This window comes from Lutra lutra, chromosome 7 (genome assembly GCF_902655055.1).
Source record: "Lutra lutra chromosome 7, mLutLut1.2, whole genome shotgun sequence".
NCBI lineage: Eukaryota > Metazoa > Chordata > Mammalia > Carnivora > Mustelidae > Lutra > Lutra lutra.
This window is the reverse complement of record NC_062284.1, coordinates 119,042,233-119,068,161: the sequence shown is the minus strand read 5'-3', so window position 1 is coordinate 119,068,161 and position 25,929 is coordinate 119,042,233. Positions and strand designations below refer to the sequence as shown.

The 25,929-nt window shown below is 40.8% G+C and overlaps 1 protein-coding gene across 3 annotated transcripts in view; it reads right to left on the bottom strand.

The window, feature by feature from the left end:
• Positions 1-299: 299 nt before the first annotated feature.
• EFCAB11 (EF-hand calcium binding domain 11) overlaps positions 300-25,929 on the bottom strand; it is a 146,837-nt gene continuing 121,207 nt past the window's right edge. The window contains exons 6-7 of one of the 3 annotated variants that reach the window (XM_047738307.1): positions 1,779-1,824; positions 300-1,668 (exon numbers count right to left, since the gene is read on the bottom strand). In XM_047738307.1, coding sequence (XP_047594263.1) covers positions 1,630-1,668; positions 1,779-1,824 — 85 coding nt within the window. In that variant the 3' untranslated portion in view covers positions 300-1,629. Of the gene's footprint in view, positions 1,669-1,778; positions 1,825-3,951; positions 4,247-25,929 lie in introns of those variants that run through there. The other 2 variants (XM_047738305.1, XM_047738311.1) reach the window with 2 other exon arrangements.

Here is a 25,929-nt window from a genome sequence, read left to right as displayed (position 1 = left end):
TGCTTTTTAAAATAATATTTCATTTGTACTTCTCAATGATTTTCAGACTTTTCTTCATTTTTGATATTGTTTAGTTTGTTAGTCTTTGAAAAAGTTTTTAAGGTCTTTTTATTTTGTAACAGTTTTAGATTTGCAGAAAAATTCTAAAGGTAGTATTATTAACTAAAGTCCATTCTTTTTTTCTTTTTTTAAAGATTGTATTTGTTTATTTGACAGAGAGAGAGAGAGCACAAGCAGGGGTAGAAGCAGGCAGAGGGAGAAGCAGGCTCCCCACTGAGAGGGGAGCCAGATGCAGGGCTCGATTCCACACCCTGGGATCATGACCTGAGTGGAAGGCAGACCCTCAACCAACTGAGCCACCCAGGTGCCCCTAAAGTCCATTCTTTATTAGTGTCTACCTAAGGTCCTTTTTTCTATTCTAAGAACATCAAATTATACTGTTTTGTCTTCTGAGGCTCCTTTGATTTGTAACAGTTTAAGATCTTATTTTTAAGTTGATCTGCCAATAATTTCTGTTTGAATGATGCTTGTTTAAGGTTTCTATTTTACAAATGCATATTTTTATTTGATCTTTAAATGTTTACTACTTCTAAAATTTGAATTAGATGTTTTCCTAATGTTAATGTTGCGATTCCTGAACACTTAGAGATAAAACATTGGCACTGATACCGGCATTTATCTGAAATAAGTGCTGAGGGTCCCAGGTCACAGTTTCTGTTTGGGTACAGCATTACCAAACCCTACGTGCGGACCGGCAAAAGATGGAAAATGTGAACACACACAGCTCAGGCTCTTGGTCCAGGCGGGGCCACTCACAACCAGGAAGTGTGCAGCAGAGGACAGTTGGGTAGCCACACGAACCCCAGGCCCAAGCCATCCGAAAGCGTTCCCCAAATAAATCTTTTGCCCCCAGTATCCTTCCATACCACATGCTGTTCTTTCTCTGTATCCAGCTGGAGAAGACTTACTCATGCCAGCCCAATTTGTTTCTTTAAATTTTGTATAGTGAGTGCCCTAAGGCCATTTTTCAATGAAGATTTTGACACTGGGTACTTTATCCTAGAGAAATCTTAAATCCTTTTTTTTCCAGTGCTTTTTTGTTCATCGCTTGGAACATTGTTAAGCACTCAGTACACACAGGTGCTATTATTTGTTCAAACAAAGTTGAATGCAAGAAGGAAACTGGTACCATTGGCAGGAAAAAGCAACTTCTCTCCAGATATTAGGAACCAATGAGAATCACGGAGCGAGCAGGTGGGGTGGTGAGGACTGGTGAGTGGAGTACCCCAGCCTGCAGTGTGGGTGGGAGTGGTGGATTGAGAGAGAAGAGGAGGTGTGGGGCCACCCCCAGTGGCACAGCCAGCAGCAGCCTGGCTCAGGGCTATGAGCCCCAGTGGAAGACCATGTGGAATGACCTCCTCCAGGATTCTGCCATGCAAGTAATACCAGCATCTGAAAACCACGATGGAGAGTTTAATCACAAGTATACAGCATAATTACATCACTAACGGAGTGGAGTTGGACGTTTAAACACACATTACAACCTATTTGTCTCCCCAGAGGTTGCCAAAAGCAGTTCACAATAGTTGGGCTTCATTTTGTCCATAGTTCATGGCATATTCAAAGTCTCTAAAGCTGACAAGACCATCTGAGTCTTGATCTACTTCCCTGGAAAATGAAACAAAAGTTATTTCGTTATTTACAGATTATTTTTTGTCTCACACATTAAGAGCGTTCCACAATCTTTATTTCTTTGCATGTTTATGAGAGGCACCTACTTGAAGGCAAACTTGAAGCCTACCTTTTTTCTTACATTGATAATGCCTACGGAGGGAAGGAAAGGAAAAGGTACTTACTAAAACCTACAAAAATAATACATTCCATACATTTAAAGAAATGAAGTCAACTGCACAGGTTTTTAAAGAAAAGCAGAAATGGTTTTTCTAATCATCCTGCACATTCTTTCTGTGATATACCAACAAATATATATGCATCACACAGCAGAAATGTGGACTAAACCAATGAGAGATAAGAAAAATGTTTGGGGAATAAATAGCAGTGAAGGGGACAATGACTGACACCTGCACTGTGCTGCCTTGATGTTCCTCATCTTATTGAATCTTGGCATGATGCTGGGATGGGTCCACTTTATAGACAGAGACACTGAGCTGGAAGCGGTCCACCAATTTCACAAGATCACACTGCTGGTAAGTAGCAGACTTGGAACACAGATCAAGACCACGACACTCCCAAACTAAAGCTTTCAAAGTACTCTACTGCAAGGTGGCCTCCCTACTTACACAGAACAGTCCAAGGAGAAGGGGTTGTATTGCAATTTCACATGGCCAACTCTAGCTCCAGAAATCTTCATTGGCCTCAGAAGTGGTGTTAAATCCTCACAAACACCCGATAAGCTTTTCTGGTGCAGAGCAGTAAAGATGGGAGCCTCTGGCTGGTTGGCTGAGGCTGTGGGTGGCCTCAATTGGGATGGCCCTGTGTGTCCCTAGAACCACTGAGACAGGAGCATGGGTCCCTTGACAGGGCCAGAGAAATAGCACCCCCTCCACATGGGTAAGATAACACATGTCAGAAGGACAAAAATCACAGTATTAGAAACACATTTCAACCAGGACCAGGAAAAGTAACATTTATTTAAGAAGTGTGTTTGAGGGATGCCTGGGTGGCTCAGTTGGTTAAGCTGCTGCCTTCGGCTCAGGTCATGATCCCAGGGTCTTGGGATCGATTCCCGCATCGGGCTCCTTGCTCAGCAGGCTCTCTCTCTCTGCCTCTGCCTGCTGCTCTACCTGCTTGTGTTCTCCCTCTCTCTCTCTCCCTCTCTCTGACAAGTAAATAAATAAATAAATAAAATCTTAAAAGAAAATAAAGAAGTGTGTTTGAAAGGGTAACTGATGAGTAGTGGTCACAATTCCTCTTTGGGGGGCCTTCTAAAACAATACATTACATTCCTTATGTGGAGCTCCTGTGGTTGATGCAAATTATTTGTTGAAACAACAAATGGTATCAACCATGACACAGGGCTTTTTAAAGCAAAGACTGGCCCAAGCAACAGAGCCACTAATCACTGTAATAGTTTTAAAGCAGGCTTTTAAAATATTGAATTCTAAAATAAACTTTCTGAATATTTCATGCCAAAGTCTCTGAAGTCTATAATGGTTCTGGATAGTGATGATAATTTTTCATTCTTTTGAAGTACAGAAAATCCCTACTTCTCTGCCCCAGGGCAAAACCATGTTGCAGTGTGTTAGCGTAAAATGACTGCAGACTGCAGAGGTCATTATTCTTGCTACTTCTTTTGGTAAAATATACATGATGATTTCATGCTATAACAGGACCAAAAGCAGAATGTTAGATCTCTTCTAAGGGATTAGAAATAATCAGTATCACATGTTACTGACTATGGAAAATAAACCTTCCCTTTTATTAAATTAGATAATTGAAGATTCTTAATATTGCCTAAGTATTTTTCCCAAGGAATTGGATTAGAATAGTGGCCTTTTTTCTTTCCACTCTGAACTGGTATGGTTGAACTATAAATCCCGGAGGGTAGGTTAAGAGGATAACCTAGAAAAGTAATGTTTGGAATAAACTGCTTCTGATAATATTTTCTCAGTATGTTTGTTCACTTACTGAGATGCTGAATGTTTGTGGAAAAGGGAATCCCTTTTTCTCAGTAAATAACCTTCATTGTAATTGCATTCACTTATTTTTCTTGTTGTCTTTGCCAAAACTTCCCATCATAAAATGGGCACAGTATAACCAACAATCATTAAAATGGTAACATTTATTCATAAGGTTTGTAGTGGCATTTTATTCACATAGTGAATGTGAACATCGTGTTTATATTTAGAATGAGACGTGGTAAAATACCTCCTATCTTCTGACTTTTCTTCCTCATTCTGTGTGTGTGTGTGTGTGTGTGTGTGTGTGTGTGTGTGTGTGTGTGTGTTTGAGACAGAGAGCAGGTCTGGTTGTCTCAAGGAGGGTAAAGAGGAAATTCACATTTCAGAGCTATAATTTTAAAAGCCGAAATATATTGTTTTTTCATCAAGGATGGAATTATCCTGAAGAAGGAAGGTTTCACAGCACCCACACTTGAATCGCCGCGTGATCGAAGAGCAGATGTGGCTGGCGGCATGAAGCAGTGTGCGCGGAGATGAAGAAACGTCATTAGGTAGCGAGTTTCATCGTTTACTGCATTCCCCCTCAACAGGCGCTTGCTCTGGTTCTGAAAGGAGGGTGTGCTGTTTTGGTGTTACCAGCACTCACGGAGCACTAAAATACTCCACCACCTCTCACTCCAACTAGAAACGAATTGGGGGAGGGTGAGAACTTTCTCTTGTTTCTAGCTGTGTCCCTACCTCTCAGCTCACTGCAGAAGACACATGTTTGCAGAGTGCATGAATTTGTGGAATCAATGGATCTGGAGAAACACCTGACAACATTAGGGACTATCCACCACCTTCCACGAAGGGTTGGGGATCAAAGAAAGAGAGTCTATCATCACTGCTTTTAGAGAGTCTGGAAACCAGCCAGAGAGAGAATGCATGCTGACGAAGGCCCTCAGGAACCATCACTCAGGGACCCATAAGGAATAGTCAGTGGCGGTCTCCATGCCTAGTCGCATTTTGTAAACACAGACTAGGGACGAGAGAGACCAAAGTGTGAGATGAACTCCGGCAAACAAGGCCGCAGAGCAGAAGACGGATAGAAAGAAGCCCTTGAGTGTCGGGCTGAATGACACAGAGGGAAATACAGAGCAGGAAACTGGAAACTGAGACAGAAGCTAGCCACATCTGAGACTAACCTGCCCTGCAGCCGAAGCCTGAGCACTCCCATCGGGCTAAGTAGCAGCTCTTCCACCAGACAAGTGGATATAGATACAGACGAGTATACAGGCATCTATTTCAGCACTGGCTTTTCAAAGGAGTTAACAAAGCTCCCACAGATGTACAAGAGGAAAAGAAATGCTGTTTGTTAACAACAGTAACTGCTTTCTAGAAATACAGGTCCAATTAAATTGAAGCTTCCTGGTTTGCTTGCTTTTGAGATGCAGAAGCAAGATGTGGGACTGATTTGTGGAGCAGAGACTCAGGAGAGCTGAGCTGCTCTGTGTAACTCAGCATGAACAATTTAGGATTCTTCGTGCAAGGGGGATGACAAGCCAGATAAGAGAGAGATGAGGAAGAATGGCCATGGAGAGGCAGGAGACAGGGATCCTCCATGAAGGGACATGGCCCCTGGGAAAGTCTGTGGGGGTGCAGCGATGAGAAGTCCTTTACTCAACCACTACATTTACTGTGTGCTTCAAAGGTGTCTGTATTACTTGTTAGAACCTCCTGTTATCTTCACCAAGGAGTGCAACAGGCAGGCTCTACTGCAGATGGTGTGTGTGTGTGTGTTGTCGGGGGGCTTCTGTGTTGACTTCGAAGCTGAAGACTGAGTTAGGAGATGAGTTCCACCCGAGCAGGTGCACAAGCCAGCAACAACTGTGGGGGATGGTTTGATGATCTATCAGCCGAATTAATGCAGAGGAAGGCGTGAGAGTCATGGGCCTTCCAGATACTGTAAAAACGCTTCAGTAAGTGCTTGAAAATCCTGCAGGGTGTGGAATGGGGCTTCCAGGCAACATTGAACTGTGACATACAGTAACACCCAGGCTGACACTGGGACACATTGAGAATTTCAGGCAAGACCAGACTGTGTCCACTTAGCTAGGTTCTGACAGTTTTCTGTTAAATATAAACATTTTCTGACTCATCCTGTAAGTGGTTATAATTACTTTTATCAGCATGAGCTTTAGCATTTGTCTGTTACATCCTGACTTGTTAAGCGAGTTTCTGTTCTCTCCTTTTTGTGATGCTGTGTGGACTCCAACAGCCCGACCTAGATGGGCTGAGACCCAGAGGCTAGGTGGGTCCCACCTGGAAGGAGCCTGGCTTTCACACTGAGAATCTCTCACTAAGGGAGGCCAGAGTGTTGCTTTAATACATTCTGAAGAGAAACAGAGGGGGTTTTCAAATTTTAAAAATATATAAATAGTGACTGTTTTTCACAAGTAGTGTTTCCTGTATGAAAATATTTACATAATAGCTATTTCTTGTAATCTTTAGAAAATAGCTATTTCTTGGAAAATAGTTTTTGTAAAGTAATTCAATTACTTTATATGGCGAGGTCTCCCAAGCCAGATTTCAGATTGGAGTATGTTCTTTTTCCCAAGATACTTTAAAAAAAAAAAAAAAGGGAAAAGATTATTTAAAATTAAAAATGAAGAAAAGAGGCAATGGTTTAATCTCATTACATTGAAACAATGGAATATTCTCTATCAAAATGATATAGAGAATATAAACGTGATGTTTTTAAGTGGAAACAAGAATATAAACTAGTATGTATTATAATTACAATCTTATAAACATCAATTTCATTTGGGCAGAATGTGAACATGAATGTGAATGTGAAATGGTAAGCAGAAACTTCTCTTTGGGGTTATTTTCTCTTAGAGTATTTTAAAATATATATATATATTTTAAACACACTTTTTTTTTTTAAAGACTTATTTATTTACTTGAGGGAGAGAGAATGAGAGAGAGCGAGTATGAGAGCGGAGAGGGTCAGAGGAAGAAGCAGACTCCCTGTTGAGCAGGGAGCCCAATGCAGGACTCAATCCCAGGACTCCAGGATCATGACCTGAGCCGAAGGCAGTCACTTAATCAACAGAACCATCCAGGCGCTCCAAGTATTTTTTAATATTATTGATATTTTTCAACTGAAGGAATATTTTCTTTCAGTCCCGATTTTCTGAGAACATGGCCTTATTTTACAATGTGTAAACCCTCGACAGCTAGGGCAGCGTTTGGCTGGCTAATCCTTTACCATGGGAGGCTGTCCCGGGCACTGCAGCCTCTCTGGGCTCTACCCTCCTGATGTCCGTGGCACCCTCCGTCCTTGATCCCCAGCTATGACAGCCCAAAACATCTCTGGATATGGCCAGTGTCCACTGAGGGACAAAATCGTCCCTAGTTCAAAACTACCAGGCTAGGGCACCTGGGTGGCTCAGTGGGTTAAGCCGCTGCCTTCGGCTCAGGTCATGATCTCAAGGTCCTGGGATCGAGTCCCGAATCGGGCTCTCTGCTCGGCAGGGAGCCTGCTTCCCGCGCTCTCTCTCTGCCTGCTTCTCTGCCTATTTGTGATCTCTCTCTGTCAAATAAATAAATAAAATCTTTAAAAAAAAAAAACAAAACTACCAGGCTAGAGGAACCACAGCCGGAGGCAATTCTTTGGAACATTCCAGCTACATCTACACTTACTACAATAATTGCTCTAAGGACCTTAAAAAAAAAAAAAAAAACAACAGGTGATTTCAGGGGCAGCTGAGGCACACGTTTCTTGGATGGGTTATGCAGATAACTGCCCCAGTGCTCTGCCCTGCCGACACTTGGGCTCTGAATTGAGCCCAGAGAAGACCGCGCTCGAGAGGCAAGCTCTTGGTGTGATAACAGAGCCGGTGACAGGCATATCTGTGTTCCCAGCAAATACACTGACAGACAGCAATTATTTTGAGTCACTATGATAGTCACATAGGGTTTTGAAAGTTGACGCTATATTTGATTCACCTGCAACATGAATGAGAAATTTAATGTGGAGGCAAAGATTTAAATTAGAAAAGTTTTCTTAGTGGAATTTTTGGGGTGGGGGAAAAAAGAAAGAGAATCTCTTTCCCTTTGATTCTTTATGGAATAATTTAAACTAAAGTCAAAACTGCCATCACATTAGGGACAAAGCTGTCATCCTGACTGAACAGTGAGAATAGAAATTACCCTCCAAGCAAGGAGCCCCTGCTGGGGATGAGAGGACCCGCCAATTGAAGATGTGATGATGACAGCTTCTCCCGCAAGCAGCCTTCTCTTCTGAGGAGCCCGCTGGTTCTTTCTACCAGCGTGCTTGCCTCTTTGTTGATGAGAGTCCTGCAGGGCTCTACAGCAATCCGGTTGGTAATGTGTTTATTAATTTTACCTTTTTAAAGACACGTGTTAAGAAAAGCCATTCAGACACGCAGGAAAGATAAAAGAAATGTGTAGATGGTTTCTGGTCTTTTCTAGGTTCCTGTGTGACTTTGGCTGTTCACCATGCGGTGGACTCCCTGTGCGCCCACCTCATGTTCTCACCCCCATCTTTTAGCCTGGTCGTGGCTGGCGCACCCAGTGCCCAGTATCTCTCACTGTCTGCCTGGGACCGCTAACACCCAGGTGTGGCCCTCGCACAGATGGCATCTGGAAGTATGAAAAAATAAGGAGTGGACACCCCATGGGCCAACCCCTGCCCAGGGAGGGAGCAGGCACCAGTGGATGTTGGTTCTCTCCTGTCCCTCAGGCAGGCAGACAACTCTGAAGTTGTCCTCTCGGCTCCCTGGAGGTTCTGGTGGGATTGAGCTCTAGTCGCTTCCAGAAGCTACAAATTTGGTTCACAGACCCCCGTGCTGGCTTGCCCTCAGTGTCTGTTCTGCGCTTGCTCACGGAGGTTCTTTCCCAAACAAGCTGTATGCCATTCCTCATCCAAAGCCCTGCTTTCAGGAGGAACCCAGGCTGAGACATGGCGGAAAGTTTATTTTGAGAGATGGAAGTTCTCCTGGGGCATTTAAATTGCCATCAGCCATAACATGTCACGTCAGATTCTCATGCAGGTGAGGGGTATCTCACTACTTGAAACAGATCAGAGTGTTCCTCTAGAAACATTTTTAGAGCAAATGAAATATTGCCTTTCAGAAGAGCTCTGAAGTTTCAAGCTCCAGACAACTGAATTGCCATGGGTCACCAGAAAATGATAGGAGCAGGCCTTTCTGTCTAATACATGTGTCTTACTTAATACTATTTAGTCTGTCAGCAAGTCATTATTCTTTTAGTAGGAGGACAATACATTCCTAAGTATAAGAGAGGTCATTGGCCTTGTGGATACAGAGGTATAGCTCATGGACTGGCCATGAGCAGGTGGGGGAACTGGGCACATTGGCTGAATTGGGAAGGATAAAAGGCTGGCCAGACCAGATCAAGAATGAAGAATGACACAAGCCAGGCAAAGCTTTGGCCTCATTAAGACCAGGCTCAACTTCCTAAATGAAAGACAGGGTGGATTTTGTTAGGTCCTTCCCCAGCATCCATCCTACACCTCTGTGCCACTCAGCAGCTGTGGGGTTTGGGTGAATGGCTTGCCACCCCAGGCTCTAGGAGGGGCAGCTAACTGGCTGAAGCCAAGCATTATAAACCCGCCCTCCTCACCACAGGGATTGGGTTCAAGGATCGACTGGCCAGTCGGCACATGACATTTCTCCCTTGGCCACTGCTGGATGGTAAGGAGTCGGTTCGACCATAATGAAGCCTAGGAATTCTGTTTGTGAGTTAAGAAGAAGCCGTTTCCTTGGAGAGCAGGGATGCAGAGGTGAGCTGGGCAGTATAATAGTCCTTTTTCTACCACAAGGATGCAATCTCCCCAGTTCTGTGAGCCAATGGTGCATTGATCCAGAAATTTTCTGTACATGCGCATAAATGTCAATGATCAGCCTGAGAATGGGGCTATCCACAGTGAGAGAAAGAGTCAGAAGAACAGCAGAGTGAGCTGGAGCCTAATCAAACCAGGCCTGAAGCGTGCCTGAGGTCAAAATTTTTAGTCACCTGACCCAATGAAGTCAAGATTCAAGGATTGTTCAAGGCGGTTTGAAATGGATCCCTGATATTATCAAATTAAAGCATCCTGACATACCAGGGATCCCATCTGAAGTCTTTTCTCAACCTTGCAGTATCTGGAACTTGGTAGACATAGAATAGATACTCATAAATACAATATTTGTGAAATGATTATTCCATTTTGAAATGAACCCTAAAATAATTCAGATTTTCTTGTTAGGTGCGATCTCAAGATTTGGGATTACTCTCCACAGTTCTGGATTCTGAAGAAGTTACTTTTCTTGCTGCATCCAACAAAAATCTCTATTTGTAGTGCCTTAACTGTGATTATGTGCTGAAAAGAGGCTATTGATGGGACCAATATGGTTTTTTCCTTACAGAGCGACAGGATAGATTCTCCAGTCCAAGACAAAACAGAAAAATGGATGTGAAATGCAGTCACAGCTGGCAAAAGTGATTAACTATAAATAATGACTCACTTTGTCCTATTTACTAGGTTTTAAAAATGAGGAGTCTTATTTAAAGCTAGAAATATTTTAAAAGGAGGAAAGAATGTAATTTCAGTATGCTTGATTATTGACTACTTGTGGGTGGGCATGTGGGTAAATGCAATCAACATACAGCCCAATGGCTCACTTCCGGCAAAGAGTGTCATATTCCTTCTCTAGCAAGTGTTTTAGCAGAGCTGCTAATAAATAGTGACATGATCTTTTTTCTCAGTTTGAATCTCTGGAAGAGAAATTGTGATGTAAGAAAACAGCACAGATCAGGCAGCTTTAAGGATAAAGAATAAAACCCAAAGTGGAACATCTTTGAACCAATTATAAGAAAATCTGGTTGCTATGTCTTTGGGTCACTAGACCTCCCATTCTTTCCCCACAGCAGATCTGTGTGACAGGTTTGCTCTGAATATGGCAGGGGGGAGGCAGCAGGGTCCAGCAGAAACGGCCCAGGAGGGAGCTTTCATCTCAGCGAGGCTGTGTGACCTTGGGCAAGTGTCTTAGCTGCTCTGAAGCCCAAACTCTTCACTTCTCAAGAATGGCTGGGCTATGACTTGCCAAGATTTGATACGGCTCTAAATTTTGATGAATCTAAGCTGGATCTTCATATACAACTTAGTGTCTTTGTGCACAGAACATTGAAAAATACAACCGAATTCCTATTAGCTATTTTTGCCTTCAGAAAGTACTTTGAATCTTTAACCCTGCAGACAGTTGTAAAGAACCATACATATATAAATGTAAATGGGGAAAAAATGATCCTGCCTTCAACAGTGTGAAATATGAATGGAGATAAAGCCATTTCTATTTCAAATATATAATCACTTCAGCTGAGATATCTAGTATCATCTTGAACTTGATTATGAGATAAAAGAAATGGGACAGAGATGGCAATCATTTAATCTCTTAAGAACAGCTATTCTGAAGAGCTTTTCACTCTCTGCTCAATAGATTTCTCGCAGGTTATGATCCGGCTAGAAAGAAAGCATAATGATGAGGAAAATTATGTTTTCAATAACACACGCTTTTTTACAGTACGAGTCCTTCCACAAAGGAGGCAATAAAATGAACTCTGACCACTTTAACAGATGGCGTAATGGTTCAGTGCACAGATGTGGCCTCTCTGAAAGCAACAAGTTCATATCCTTGACTGGAGGTTTAGGAATGAGCTGAACTTTCAAGTGTAATGTGGGAAAGATTACATACTCCCAGACAAGAAAGCGGAGTATTAGTGGACTCAGAGGCTTGGAGAGATGATCCAAAAGAAAAGGCTTAATGAGCTTCATTTTGCTAATGCAACAAACAGACTTGAAGTTGAAATATGAACCATAAACATTCAAGTCGTTTATAAATCCCTGCTAATAACATTGCTAGCCACTGTGTGATAGAAAGCTTGCTTTTTAAAAGCATACTTCCTCGGAGTCAGAAGATACCGATTGTCAAATAATGCTTATCTTCTCTAATAGTATCATGTTTTCAAGTAGAACATATATTTAATAATAGATGATAGGGAGACTGGAGAGTTTTTTTGTTTGCTTATTTTTTTCCTTTCTTAGGAAATGTGAAGCTCAAGTTTATCTGGAAAAGGAAATGTGCCAGAAGATTCAGAATATTTTTTAGAAAATACACATAGTAGCAAAATAGAATATAGAGCTTCAGTAAGCAAAACAGTGTGATTAAAACCCCGCAATCAGTGAGTGAGAACAACATCCAGAACACGTACCTAAGAATTCACCAAAGGTCAAAAGGGGCATTTCGAATCAGTGGATATAGTGTAATTTTTATTATATAAGTGTATTTTATAATATATACTATATATATAATATATAATATTATATAATATATATATATAATATATAATATATATATATAATATATATAATAATAAGTGTATTATATAAGTGTATTATATAAGTGTATATAATATAGTGTAATTTTCCCAGTGGAAAAGGAGCTGGGATAATGGGTTATCCATTCTGACATGGGTGAAGTTTGATTCCGAGGCAGAGCTTGTTATATGTTCCACAAAACTTAATTCCCTCTCTTCCCGAAAACATAGCTAAACCACATTTTCCAGCCTCCTTTAGAATTAGATCAGATTGGAGTCCTGGCAATGGAATGATAATAATATAATAATAGAGAAACAAAAACTAGCCATTGCTTCATCTAATTAAAAGCACTCACATTTCAAAGGAGAGCACAGGACCTGACAGTCACCCTAGGGACTGTGAAATGGCCGAATTATACTGTGTTAGTTTAGCCTCACCAGAAATCCAAGGGACTTATTCCATACAGCTTAGTTATAGAAACGTTATTTTAAAATTTGATCAAGTCAGGTTTTGTTTTTTCATTAAAGGAGGACGCAGGAATTTATAAAAATTAATATTTTTAATTGCTTACACTTTCATTTTAAGTAATCCATTTAAGAAAATAAGATTTTATATCTCAGCCCATTTTCAATTGATGTGCATCACTGAACCAGTAGGAAATCTGGCCTTAGTTCAGAATAATTACAATAAATTACTTATGCTTTCGTTTACAACGTGCTCCCACCATTTGAAACCTCTGGGTCTGTGGAAAATAATAAACAACATAAAAAATGAATAACATTTCATAATGAAACAATTCCCTCATATTATCAGAAGCTCTCTATTAATAAAGTCCACTTATAATCACAAAGTCACACCAAATGGAATGACCATGAGGGCTTTTAATATGAGAATTTCACTCAAAAGAGATAAAGAAGGTTCGCAGGGCATATGACAAGTGTTCAGAAAATTATGAAATGCAGAAAATGTGAACATGGCTAAATTAATCAAATGCTCGACTAAGACCAAGGGACTCCAAGTTCAGAGGGGATATTTTAGGACTGAAAGCTGGAAGTGCTCCTTCATATAACAGCTAGAAAATGGGACTTGTTTCCTATCCCTGAAATGAAAATAAAATTCTCAAGGTCGGTACAGGAATGGGGAAAGAAAAGGGGATGTACCCGCCTTAACGAGGTCTCAGAAATCCCATGATACCCCCGGGCCCCAATCCTCTCCACTCCTGCCCAGCACTGAGAATTACTTTTCAGGTGGGTGACCACTGTGCCGCAAGCTGGCATGGCAATGGCCTTGTTGGGTAGATGGGTGGGGGAGAAGAGCCTTCCGATATTTCGGGCTGAAAGAGGAACTGGCTCATCATGGTTTCAGCAATGTGTAAATCACTTAAGAGTACTGGGGTGCTGGTGGGGCTCTTCTTAGCCTTGGGAAGAAACTGGCCTCTCCCATAAATGGCCACTCTAATACTGATTTCAGGGATTCAAATTACTAGTCCCATCCAGCGTGACATTTTCTGCCCATTATCTAGTCTCTCCTGCCTCCAGGCAGGACCACATCATTGATTACGGAGATTTTCAGCCACTAAAAAAGATCCTGATCATCATTAAAGACATTAAGTGTTGATCTGCGCTGACTAAGTGAGTTAAAAGGTTCGTGCCCTTCTAGTAACAACTCAAAGAGGCTATTTCAGGATATTTATTAAACAAATTAAGTATTTACATTATGCTCAAGCACAGAGGCACAGACACTGAGCGCATAAGTGTGAGAAGATGAAACCAAGAGATTTTATGGCAGCAAAACTCTGCCTTGTCAGTTTCCTAGAAGTGGGTGCTGAAGACCCACCAAATGCTTGGGAATGAGGTTGAATTGGGGAGGATCAGTGGTGTCCTGTTGACCACCTGCACAAACCTTTTTAATGTAGTTGAACGAAGGTAACCAGAAGTTCACCCTGATTCCAAATGCTTTCCTTCTAGAATGTATAAAAAGCAGTGATTAGGGATTGGAGAGACAATTTAGGAAATCTCCTTCAAAGCCTAAAGACTAAATGAAATGGGTATATTTCTCCTACAATTCCCCCTGCCCCACACACAATTAAAAATTTCAATGCCATAATAATGATGGACCTGATTTAAGAAATATTTACTTTAGCTTATGGTGAACACTATGGCAAAGTTTTCTTGAATACAGCAATAGTCTGTCAATACTAGATCATCTATGTCATGATTATTATGAGTTTTCCTCCTACTTGGCCATAACCTTGCAGTGAACAGAGACCAATACATCCTGTTCACGTGCTGTTCCTATTCCTGACACAGACCCTGGCACACACTGGCTGCAGGAAATGTGTGATGAATATATGAACATGGCAACAGGGGAGTTTGGAGGTGGGAGAAAAGTATCACTCACCATTCCATGATCTTGAACCGATTGCTATGATCATTATTGCACTTTGCCTTCTGACTAGCATAAGAGCATTTTGTATCCTGCTATTTTAAACATAATATAAACATTTCCCCCCATTGCTATAGTCTTTTTCATTTTTAATGGCTATATGGATTTATAATGATTTACTTATTTGCTGAATTTTCAAAAAGCCCTTTTGCTTTTATAAATGTGTCAGTGAACATGTTCAATAAAAAGCTTTTTTTAAGAAATAGGTTACTGAGTTCATTTGGTCATTCATGGGACACACACTAAGAGCCCACTGTGGACCAGGTACTTCAGGTTCTGAAGATGTGGGAAAGAAAGAAACAGAGATCCTTTTAGTCCAGCCAGAGAGAGAATGAAGTAATTCTGAGTAAAATAAAATCACCAGTGTCCTAAGTACTCTGAAGGAAAGAGAAAAGGTGCCACAAGATGGTGGGACAGAGGATTGAGCAGGAAGGTCTGGGCACTGACCCTGAGGATACAAAATGGGGCTGAGATCTGAGGGATGAGAGGTAGTTGGGAGGTGCAGAAGGGCTTTCCAGGCAGAGGGAACAGCATATGCAAGAGCCTCATGACAAGAGAGAGCAAGGTATGTTCAGGGAATGGAAAGAGCCACCGTGGCCAAAGCATAGAGTGAGAATGAGCATGGAGTCTAATGAAGGTAGAGAGTGAGTGGGATAAGACTATTCTGGAGCTGGAAGGCCACAGAAGAGTTTTGGTCATAATCCAAGGAGCATGAGATGACCTGATATGCTTTAAGGAGAGGACTAATGTACTTAGACAGAAATTTTGAAAGTTCATCCTTGCTGTAGTAGACAGAATAATGCCCCCCCCAAAGATGTCTAAATCCTAATCCCCAGAACACATGAAAATGTCACATGAGAAAGGAAGAGTAGGGCTGCTGATGGAGTTAAGATTCCTGACCTTAAAATGGGCAGATCATTCCAGATTATCCAGGCAGGCCCTATGTAATCTTGAGGGTCCTTAAAAGTGGAAGGAGAAAGGGCACCTGGGTTGCTCAGTGGGTTGGGCCTCTGCCTCTGCTCAGGTCATGATCTCAGAGTCCTGGGATCAAGCCCCACATTGGGCTCTCTGCTCAGTGGGGAGCCTGCTTCCCCCATCTCTGCTTACTTGTGATCTCTATCTGTCAAATAAATAAATAAAATCTTTAAAAAAAAAAAGTGGAAGGAGGGAAGTAGAAGACTCAGTAAGAGTCAGAGAGAGCTTAGAAGTTGCTAAGCTACTGGCTATGAAATGGAGGAAGGTGCATGAGCCAAGGAATACGGGCAGCCTCCCGAGGCTCTGGAAGGGTAAGGAAATAGATTTGCCCCTCAACCCTCTAGAAGTAAGGCAGCCCTGCTGACACCGTGATCTTCGGCCAGTAAGGGACACTTTGGATTTCCGACCTCCAGAACTAAAAGGCAATACATGTGTGTTAAGTTACTAAGTCAGCGGTACACAGTGACAGCGGCCATGGGAAATTAACACGAGGGGGGATGGCAATGAGTTTGGTTTCGGATATTTAAGCTTTACATGTCCTCGACACAAAGAATATGAATGTTTGGAAGTATTCGCCTGCTTAGCCACTCACCTAACAAGCTGTATGATCTTCAAATAAAATTATATACTGTTCATGACCTCACTTTTATCATCTATGAAAAGAAAATATATTTAAGGTTGGTCCCAGTTCTAAATCTCGGAGTTTATAAGCTTGGAAAGAAACAAATATGCTATTCACTTAAGATTCCTGTCAGTACCTGGCAATCACTGGGGAAAAGCAATATTAGAAAAAGTAGAGCCAAACTGAAGGGGGAAAAGATTCCACTTTTAAAAAAGTATCTCAAATATAAAATAATAGGGAAATACCTTAATAAGAAATGTGTTGAATTTGTATAAAGAAAAAATACAAAATTCCACTGAGACATCAAAAGGATATTTGAAAATGTGGAGGGGCATGCCATATGCGTATTGCTGGTTGGAAAGACTAAATGTTGTAAAGATGCCAAATTCTCCCCAATTAATTTATAGGTTGAATGCAATTTTCATCAAACCCCAAAGGGAGGTTTTTGGAACTCCACGAAAATGATTCTCCCATTCATCTGGAAAATAGACAGGCAGAAAGTGCTGAGAACAATATGAAAATGAGGAATACTAAGTCTGAGAACATATTATACGAATTGGGGGGATAAAAGGTGTGTCTTTTGTGTAAGGAGACCAGGGAATAGAAAAGCTCACAGCCTGGAGAGGTCTGTGTACATGTATTAAAAAAAAAACTCAGTACAGAATATGATAATGAAGGCACTGTATACAAACAGGGACTATGTACTAAATGATAATGGAAAAACTGGCTATTTGGAAACAAAAATGTTTTGATTGTCGCTCAATGATATATACTAACGTGAATTCTAAATACATGAAAGTGGCAGATAGCCTGAAAATTCACAGATTCAAACCCACCACAAAATGGTAGTGAAGGGGCGCCTGGGTGGCTCAGCGGGTTAAGCCGCTGCCTTCAGCTCAGGTCATGATCTCAGGGTCCTGGGATTGAGCCCCGCATCGGGCTCTCTGCTCAGCAGAGAACCTGCTTCCTCCTCCCTCTCTCCTGCTTGTGATCTCTCTCTGTCAAATAAATAAATAAAATCTTTAAAAAAAAAAAAAAAAAGAAAATGGTAGTGAATATTAACCTGGTCTCAAAACAAGGAAAACTTTATTAGTATAAAAGTAAATGGAAGAGGGACGCCTGGGTGGCTCAGTTGGTTAAGCAGCTGCCTTCGGCTCAGGTCATGATCCCAGCGTCCTGGGATCGAGTCCCACATCGGGCTCCTTGCTTGGCGGGGAGCCTGCTTCTCCCTCTGCCTCTGCCTGCCATTCTGTCTGCCTGTGCTCGTTCGCTCTCCTCTCTCTCTGACAAAAAAAAAAAAAAAAAAAAAAAAAAAAAATCTTTAAAAAAAAAAAAGTAAATGGAAGAAATTGTAGAGGAAAAGATCACAGATTTGAATATATGAAAACTTAAAATTTCTGCACTTCAAAAAATCATAAAAATAGAAAAGAACGGAAAAAACAGTTGCAATAAAAATGGAAACAGGTAAATGCTCTCACTAAAGAAAAAAACATGGGCAAATGACATGAATAGATAATTCACAAAAGAAGGAATAGAAAGAATGGATAAACGTGTGAAAATGTTCAATATTACAATCAGTGAAAAAAAAAAACCAAAAATGAGATAATACTGTCACCTGTTAGATCAGAAAAGATGTGAAAAGTAAATAACATTTGGTCATTGCTGAGCGCACGGTGAGAGGGGCATATGCTGCTGGAGGAACTGTCATTCGTTAATTAGGCAATGCAGTAAGAAGACTCAAGAGTTGTAAAAATGACCAAAAAAAAGCTCATACTCCCTAATATGGTATTCCCCACACCCAGGAACCTCTCCTAAGGAAATAACAAAAGTGCAGACAAACACGGTCAATATAGAGGTCTTTAAAAAGTGAAAAATAGCAAAATGATAGAAAAGCAAAGATAAAAAAACAAAAACAAAACAAAAAAACAACTCTCACTTATTTCAGCAACAAAACCTCGGAGAGCAACAGGAAAGAATAAATACCAGAATATTAACAATGATCGTCTTTGGCTTGGTAAGAATGAGGTTGTTTTTTATTTCTTCTCACCTTTCTCTAGTTCGCAAACAGTCTATGAGCTGCACACGTTACTTTCATAACCGCAGCTCCCGCAAAGCCCCGGCCCGCACACCCATGCACACCCACGCACACGCGTGTGCACGTGCACAGCAAGCCGCTTGAGCTCTCAGCCCACGCGCCCCTGCCTCTCGTCTATTCTGCCGGCTTCCCGTTCATGCAATCAACAGCTAAGGGAAAATTCACGTTTGATAACATCATCCCGAGCTAGGGCCAACAAAGGAAAGCCATCCAGCGCTTCGAGCGCTCAGAGAGGATGAGTTTATGAGAAAGGAATGAGAGCAAGGACACCCCGGACTGCGCCGGGAAGGAACGCGCGTGTCCGCATCCGCAGCGGGGACCGCGGCCCCGGGTGTCGCCGTCTGTGCGCACATTCCTCCGCAGCCAGCTCCCTTCCGTGACTGCATGGTCTGGCTATTCGACTCACTTGACACTCTTTCATAATAAATACCTCCCCGTATGGAAGTTTTACTGAACACAGCTCCCAGCGGGGAGAGAAAACAAAACAAAACCCTTTTCTTAGTTCCAATCAAACCGCAGGGATAAAACAACTCCGCTTCGTGCTTGGTATGACAAACCTCTGGAGCGCGGACCTGAACAAACACCGTGACGTGGGAACCTTCCTGCCCCCCTGAAGTCAGCTGTCCTGAGGGCGCCGGGGCTGCCACCCTTGAGTGTCACATACTCCGAAACACGGGGAGAAAGGCCACTCTCACGTCCCCACCATGCTTCCAAATTCCGACCCTCTAGCCTGAGCGACAGCAGGTAGTCATTTTTTCCCCCTTTAATGAACTTTAGAAATCACCCGATCTACTTCTTTTCATTTTCCAGACAAGAAAACTGAAGTTCAGAAGCATACAGCAACTTTTCTGAAGTTACATATCCAGCTGGCACCAAAATCAGGATGGAAAACCCCGTCCGTCTCTTGATGGACAGCAGGGTTCTACACCCAGCTAATAATAATTCTGGGCTTTGGGGGATCATGAGGACCTTTGTCAAGAATCCACATAGGTCCTATTTTACATGGAAGGAAAAGCCAGGTTGCAGAAAACTACCAGCTCAAAGCTGTGGACACACTGCATGGAGTACTAGGAACAAGACCTCAGGACGCCTCCTTTCCAACCGTTCTAGGTTTCTGTGGGGATATGGGATGAACCCTGGGATCAGGATCACTGTGCTATGCCATCAGTCCAAAGTTTTTCACAGTCCTGCAGAATTTTGGGGTGTGTAAGCCATGGACCTGGAATGCCCTAATCAGGACCTCTCAGCCAGATCTCCTCCCCAGAGTTTTGCAGAATAATAGCACAGAGATCATTCCAATAATTTGGGGGTAGGAAAAGAGAACAGAGAAATGCTTCAAAGTATTAGTGCTTAAAATATTAGTGCTTAAAAATATTAGTGCTTAAAAATTAGGCAGTAAGTGTACATTTGAAAATTTTCCATTAAAGTTCTTAATTAGGTTTTTCTCCCACAGATGCTGGGCTGTGCTCAAGAAAAGAGCCCTTAGCAAAACTTGAGTTTAGTAGAAGCACTGGAATCAAAATTAGAGGAATCTCATTACGAAATCCTTTTTAATTAATACTACATGGATAGCTGTAAACTTGAGTTTTGAGCAATGGTGAGGAAATAAACTCTTAGAGGAGAGTGAGTACCCCTGGAATATTCTGAAGATTAGAGTTTGACTGACTTGATAGAGTACCTAACTGAAAAAATAAAAATCAATGAGAATCAAGAGGAGGGTAGAATGAGCAGACTGGAGATGCTGCTGAGACAGGGGGAGGACATGAAGTCTATAGAAGCCTTAGCAACAAGATAAATGAGTGCTCAAGTCTCTGTGAAAAGAAAATTTTGGAAAATTCAAAGCAAATGATGAAAAATTTGTGAACCAAAAAGAAATGTCTTTTTATAATATAGTTAATTCACCCCTCGTCTATTTTCTGGCATTCATAATTATTCATATATATATGTATATACATATATATGTGTGTGTAATTATATAATTATAGTTGACCCTTAAAACAACATAGGTTTGAACTTACAAGGATCTATTTATATGCAGGTTTTTTTTTAAGTTGACAGCAAAAGGCACAAAACATGTATTTATGATTGCCTACCCCAGTCTCCAAGGAACCCAACTGAAGGTAACTGCTATGGAGTTCTCCCTTGCTGCCCTTTGAGTATCTGGGGAGGCCCACAGAGGCCATCAGCAGCCCACTGGGGGCCCCAAGACTAGGCAGGGTTGCAGATTGCCCCATGTGCCCACAGGGTAGTTGGATCCAGCACCCAGGGCTGGCAGGCAGGAGGCCGGACTGAAGCAGAGGAAAGGTCCCAGAGTGGGCAGAGTGCAGTGCAGGAAGCCCCTGGCCCCAGACATCACCCACCCCTGGAGTCCTCTGTGTGCTGGCCTTCCCAGTTGCATTTGGGTGGCTGCAGGTCTTGGGCCCCTCCGGGGAGGGACAGACCCCTCCCTGTGGGAGCCCCTCTGCCCAGAGGCCAGGCACTCATGTGCACACAGCTGCTGATGGCCACAAGCCGGTGGCACACCTCCAAGCAGTTGAGGCAGCTGCACTGTTGACTCTGCTGAGTCAAGGTCACTAGGCAGCAGAACATTACTGTCCCCCGAGGCCAGGCCCACTGTTGTCATTGCTCCTGGCCCAGCCTGGCCTGACTGGACAAATTTCTTTAATAAACTGAGATACAGTACTGTAAATGTATTTTTTCTTCCTTCTGACTTTCTTAACAACATTTTCCTTTCTCTAACTTACTTAATTGTAAGGATACACTATATAATACATATACAGATTATGTGTTAATCAGATATTTATGTTAGGGGTAAGGCTCTGGTCAGCAGTATGCTATTGTGGTTAAGTTTTAGGGAGTCAAAAGTTATACCCAGATTTTCAGCTGCAAGGGAATCAGTGCCCCTAACGTCCATGGTGTTATGGGGTCAACTGTATTAGTATGTTAGAAGACTTAAATGGGGATTTTATAAAGCATAATGTCCATTCTTGATTTTGAATTTCTGAAACTAAGCAAAACAAAGACTTTAAAATTAAAATCCATTATTCTTCCTAATGGAGAAGAACAGATATTAGTGGCCTATTTCCTAAAAGCAATGTCAAAACAAAGACAGTCCTTCTCAGACAGGTTATTTAATAAAATATTAGAGGGGTCTTGACATACTGATAAGGCAGGAAAAACAAGTAAGAAAAATTGGTAACAAAGGGACATCACGTGGTATGGTAACAAAGGGGCACCTGGCCTCGACTGGCTAAGTGTCTCACTTGATTTCAGTTCAGGTCATGATCTTGGGGTCTTGGGATCAGGCCTCGCATCAAGCCCTGTATCAGGCTCCACACTGGGCCTAAAGCCTGCTTGGGATTCTCTCTCTCTCTCCCTCTATCTCTATCTCCGCCCACCCCACCCCCCGCCCTGCCAAAAAGAATAAAAAAAGACAGGAACATCACTAACTACAGAAGTCATGATTATATAAACTCAGGAAACTGAAAGAAATCTACTAAGAATTTTAGAAACAAAATAATTCAAGAATATTTATCATATAAAACCTACTCCAAAATAACATTAGCACTCCTTTTTAGCAATAACAGCTATTAAGTTTTTGTTTCAAACATCTGTCTCCTGGGGCACCTGGGTGGCTCAGTTGGTTAAGCCGCTGACTCTTGATTTCAGCTCAGGTCATGATCTTGGGGTCCTGGGATTGAGCCCCCGCTTTTGGGGGGGGGTCCAAGCTCAGTGGGGAGTCTGCCTAAGGATTCTTTTTCTCTCTCCTCTCCCTCTGCCACTTCCCCTGTTCATGGGAGTGTGCACTCTCTCTAATAAATAAATAAATCTTCAAAAAAATTGATTTTCCTTACAAGAAGGACAAAACATATCTGTACTTAACACACATTTATTGAGTACTTACTTGGTAACTAACCTAAGGTGGGATATAGCAATCCAATATAAATAAAACTACAAATATCTTATAGAAAAAAATAAGTAAAAAAATATTATAAAAATGGCAATACTTGAATTTATATATTTAATACATTTTTTTCCAATAACAAGAGGATAATCTGTTACATACAAAATTCTGAAAATCATTATCAGAGATTAATTTTCACAATAAGGAGGGGGTTTGCCTTAGGGAATATCAAATTATGTCATAAAGCAACCCACATTAAAAGTACATTGCTGACTTCAGAAATCCAGGGAACCAAGTACAGAATTGCAAAATTCTGGACATAAGTTATATGAGAATTTAATATAGGACAATCTGAGTATAACAGAAGGGAAAGCTGTTCAGATTATTCTTTAATAATATTAAGAAATAGAAACTTAGGGGTGCCTGGGTGGCTCAATTGGTTAAGTGACTGCCTTCAGCTCAGGTCATGATCCCAGGGTTCCTGGGAGTGAGCCCAACATTAGGCTGTCTGCTCAGTGGGGAGCCTGCTTCTCCCTCTCCCCTGCCCACTGCTTACCTGCTTGTGCTCTCCATCAAAGAAATAAATAAAATCTTAAAAAAAAAAAAAGTTAGACTCTTATTTTACACTAAATAAAATTATAAAACCATAATAAAATTATGGTGAAGAAAAATTTAACACATAATTTCCTAGATTTAGAAAAAAAGAATATTATATTTATCTCAAGTGGTTACTTAGATTTACTACTTAAAAAATAAGAGAAATTACAAATAAGTGGTAGGAGAGGTGGGGGTAAAACTAAGATGAAAGGTAATATTGATATGAAAACATTTTATGATAAATATTATATATAAAATTTGACATCTAAATTATATCAAAATCTCTTAAAAATCTATAAGAATGAGTCAAAATTCCCAATGATAAACAGCCAAAGAATGAAAAATTTAATATACTAATTTAAGTAACTAACTGTTCAACTTGCCATATGAGTGGAATGAAATAAAACCGTAATGTAACACTTTACACTCACCAAAATAGCAAACACAAAGACAAGTGATAAAGTCCAGAGTGGCAAGCCCCCAGGGAACATATTACTACTGCCCAATACAGTGTTTCAAACTCCAAAGGCAGTCCAACAAGAGTAACTAGATCCACGCACACAAAGATGATATTCTTTGACCTTTAATCCTATTTCTGAGATGTACCCAAAGAAAACACATTTTAAAAACTTCTGCTCTTCCAAAGATATTAAGAGAGTGAAAAGACAAACCACCAGACTAGAAGAAAATCTTTGCAAAGCTTGTATGTGATAAAGTAATATATAAAGAATTCGCAAAATGTAGTAACAAGAAAGCAAACAACACAATAATAGGCAAAAGACTTGAAAAGATGCTTCACTAAAGAAGATATATGGATGGAAAATAAGTACATGAAAAGATTTTCAAAATCATTAGTCATTAGGAAAATATGACTGGAAATCACAATGAGATAAACACTGTAAACCTACAATAATGGCTAAATTTACAAAGATCCATTGTGGATGAAGATGTAGAGCACCTGGGAAGTCTCATTCACTGCTAGAGGAAACGGCGAACACTTTGGAAAAAGTTTGGCAGTTGCTTTAAAAAATTCAACATACAAATGGATTAAGACCTCAATGTAAGACCTGAAACCATAAAAACTCTTAGATGAAACAGGCAGTAATTTCTTTGACATCATCTGTAGAAACATTTTTCTAGATATGTCTTCTCAAAACAAAGCAAAAATAAACTAGTGGGGACTACACCAAAATAAGATTTTTTTTGCACAGTGCAGGAAATCATCCGCAAATGAAAGGCAACGTACTGAACTAGAGAAAATATTTGCAAATGATCTACCCGATAAGGGGTTAGTATCCAAAATATATGAAGAACTTATATTGGCTCAACAACAAAAGTGAAATAATACAAGTAAAAAATGGGCAGAGGACCGAACAGACATTTTTCCAACAAAGACATACAGATGGCCAACAGAAACGTAAAAAGATGCTCAACATCACTCATCAGAAAAATCCAATCAAAATCACATGAGTTATCACCTCACACCTGTCAGAATGGCTAAAGTAAAAAACACAAGAAATAACAAGTGTTTACGAAGATGTAGAGAAAAGAAAAAAAAAAAACACCCTCATGCACTATTGGTGGGAATGAAAACTGGTGCAACTACTATGGAAAACAGTGTGGATTTTCCTCAAAACATTAAAAATAGAAATACCATATGATCCAGTAATTCCACTACTGGATATTTACCCAAAGAAAATGAAAATACTAGTTTGAAAAGACATAGGCACCCCTATGTTTATTGCAGCATTATTTATAATAGCCAAGATTTGGAAGCAGCCCAAGTGCCCACTGATAGACGAATGGATAAAGAAGATGTAGTGTGTATGTACACACACACACACACACACACACACACACACACAGGAATATTGCTCAGGCATAAAAAGAATGAGATCTTGCCATTTGTGACAACACAGATGGAGCTAGAGAGTATAATACTAAGTGAAATAAGTCAATCAGAAAAAGACAAATACCATATGATTTCACTCATATGTGGAATGTAACAAACAAAAAGGGAAAAACAAACCAAAGAAAGGGAAAAACAAACAGACTCTTAAATACAGAGAACAAACGGGTGGCTGTCAGAGGGGAGGTGGGCGGTGGAGGATGGGTGAAATAGATAAAGGATATTAAAAGGTACAAACATCCAGATCTAAAATAAGTAAGTCTTGGAGATGAAAAGGACAGCATAGGGAGTATATTCAATAAGAGTTACAATGTTACTTGGTGACAGATGGTGACTACACTTATTGTACTGAGGAATGTACAGAATTGTTGAACCATTATGTTGTACACCAAAAACTAATATAACACTGAATGTTAACTCTACTTCAATTTTTAAAAGTTCAGTATTCACCTACCATATAATCCAGCCATTCTATCCCTAGGGCTTTACCCAAGGGGAAAAGAAAGCTCCTACCGGAAGACCTGGACCTGGATGTTCATAGTAGCTTTGTTTGCAACAGTTAAAACCCAAACAATCCAAATGTTCATTAGGTATGGATAAATAACCTGTGGCGTATTGACCCAGTGGACTACTACTCAGGAACTAAATGGGAATGAACCACTGATACACACTATAACAGGGATAAATCTCAAATAATTACGCTGGGTCAAAGAAGCTAGATGGAAGTAGGGTACCTATTGTGTGGTTCCATTTATATAATATTCTAGAAAATGGGAACTAATTTGCACTGACAGAGAACAGTTTGATGGTTGCATGTGAAGGGGGAGCAGGGAGATGGGAAGGGGCAGGAAGACAGGAATAATTACAAAGGGATACTAGGAAACTTTGGATGATGACGGACATCTTTATTATCTTGACCGTGGTGGGATTTCATTAGCGTGTAGGTGCCAAAAATTATAAACTGCACACTTTAAAAAGTTTATTTCATGTCAATTATATTGGAATCAAGATGTTAAAAATACTTCAGGTAGAAAACCATTTAAACCATCATCTTTTATAATGGTAAAATCCCAGTAGGAAATCCATATGTCTCCCAAAAGGAATATAGCTCGGTAAATTATGGCTCATCAATTTGCCATGAAGCTTTTCTGTTGTTAAACATAATGTATGTGAAGGTCATATTGATATAAACTTCCTCAGAGGAGAACGTGAAATGATATACACAGTATTATTCTAACGATACAAAATCGTATGATTACATGTGGCTAAAGACTGGAATAGGTCACAGAGAAACCTTAACAGTTTAAAGTAAGGGATTATAAGTATAAACTCCAGTTGTTGGAATAAATTTCACATTG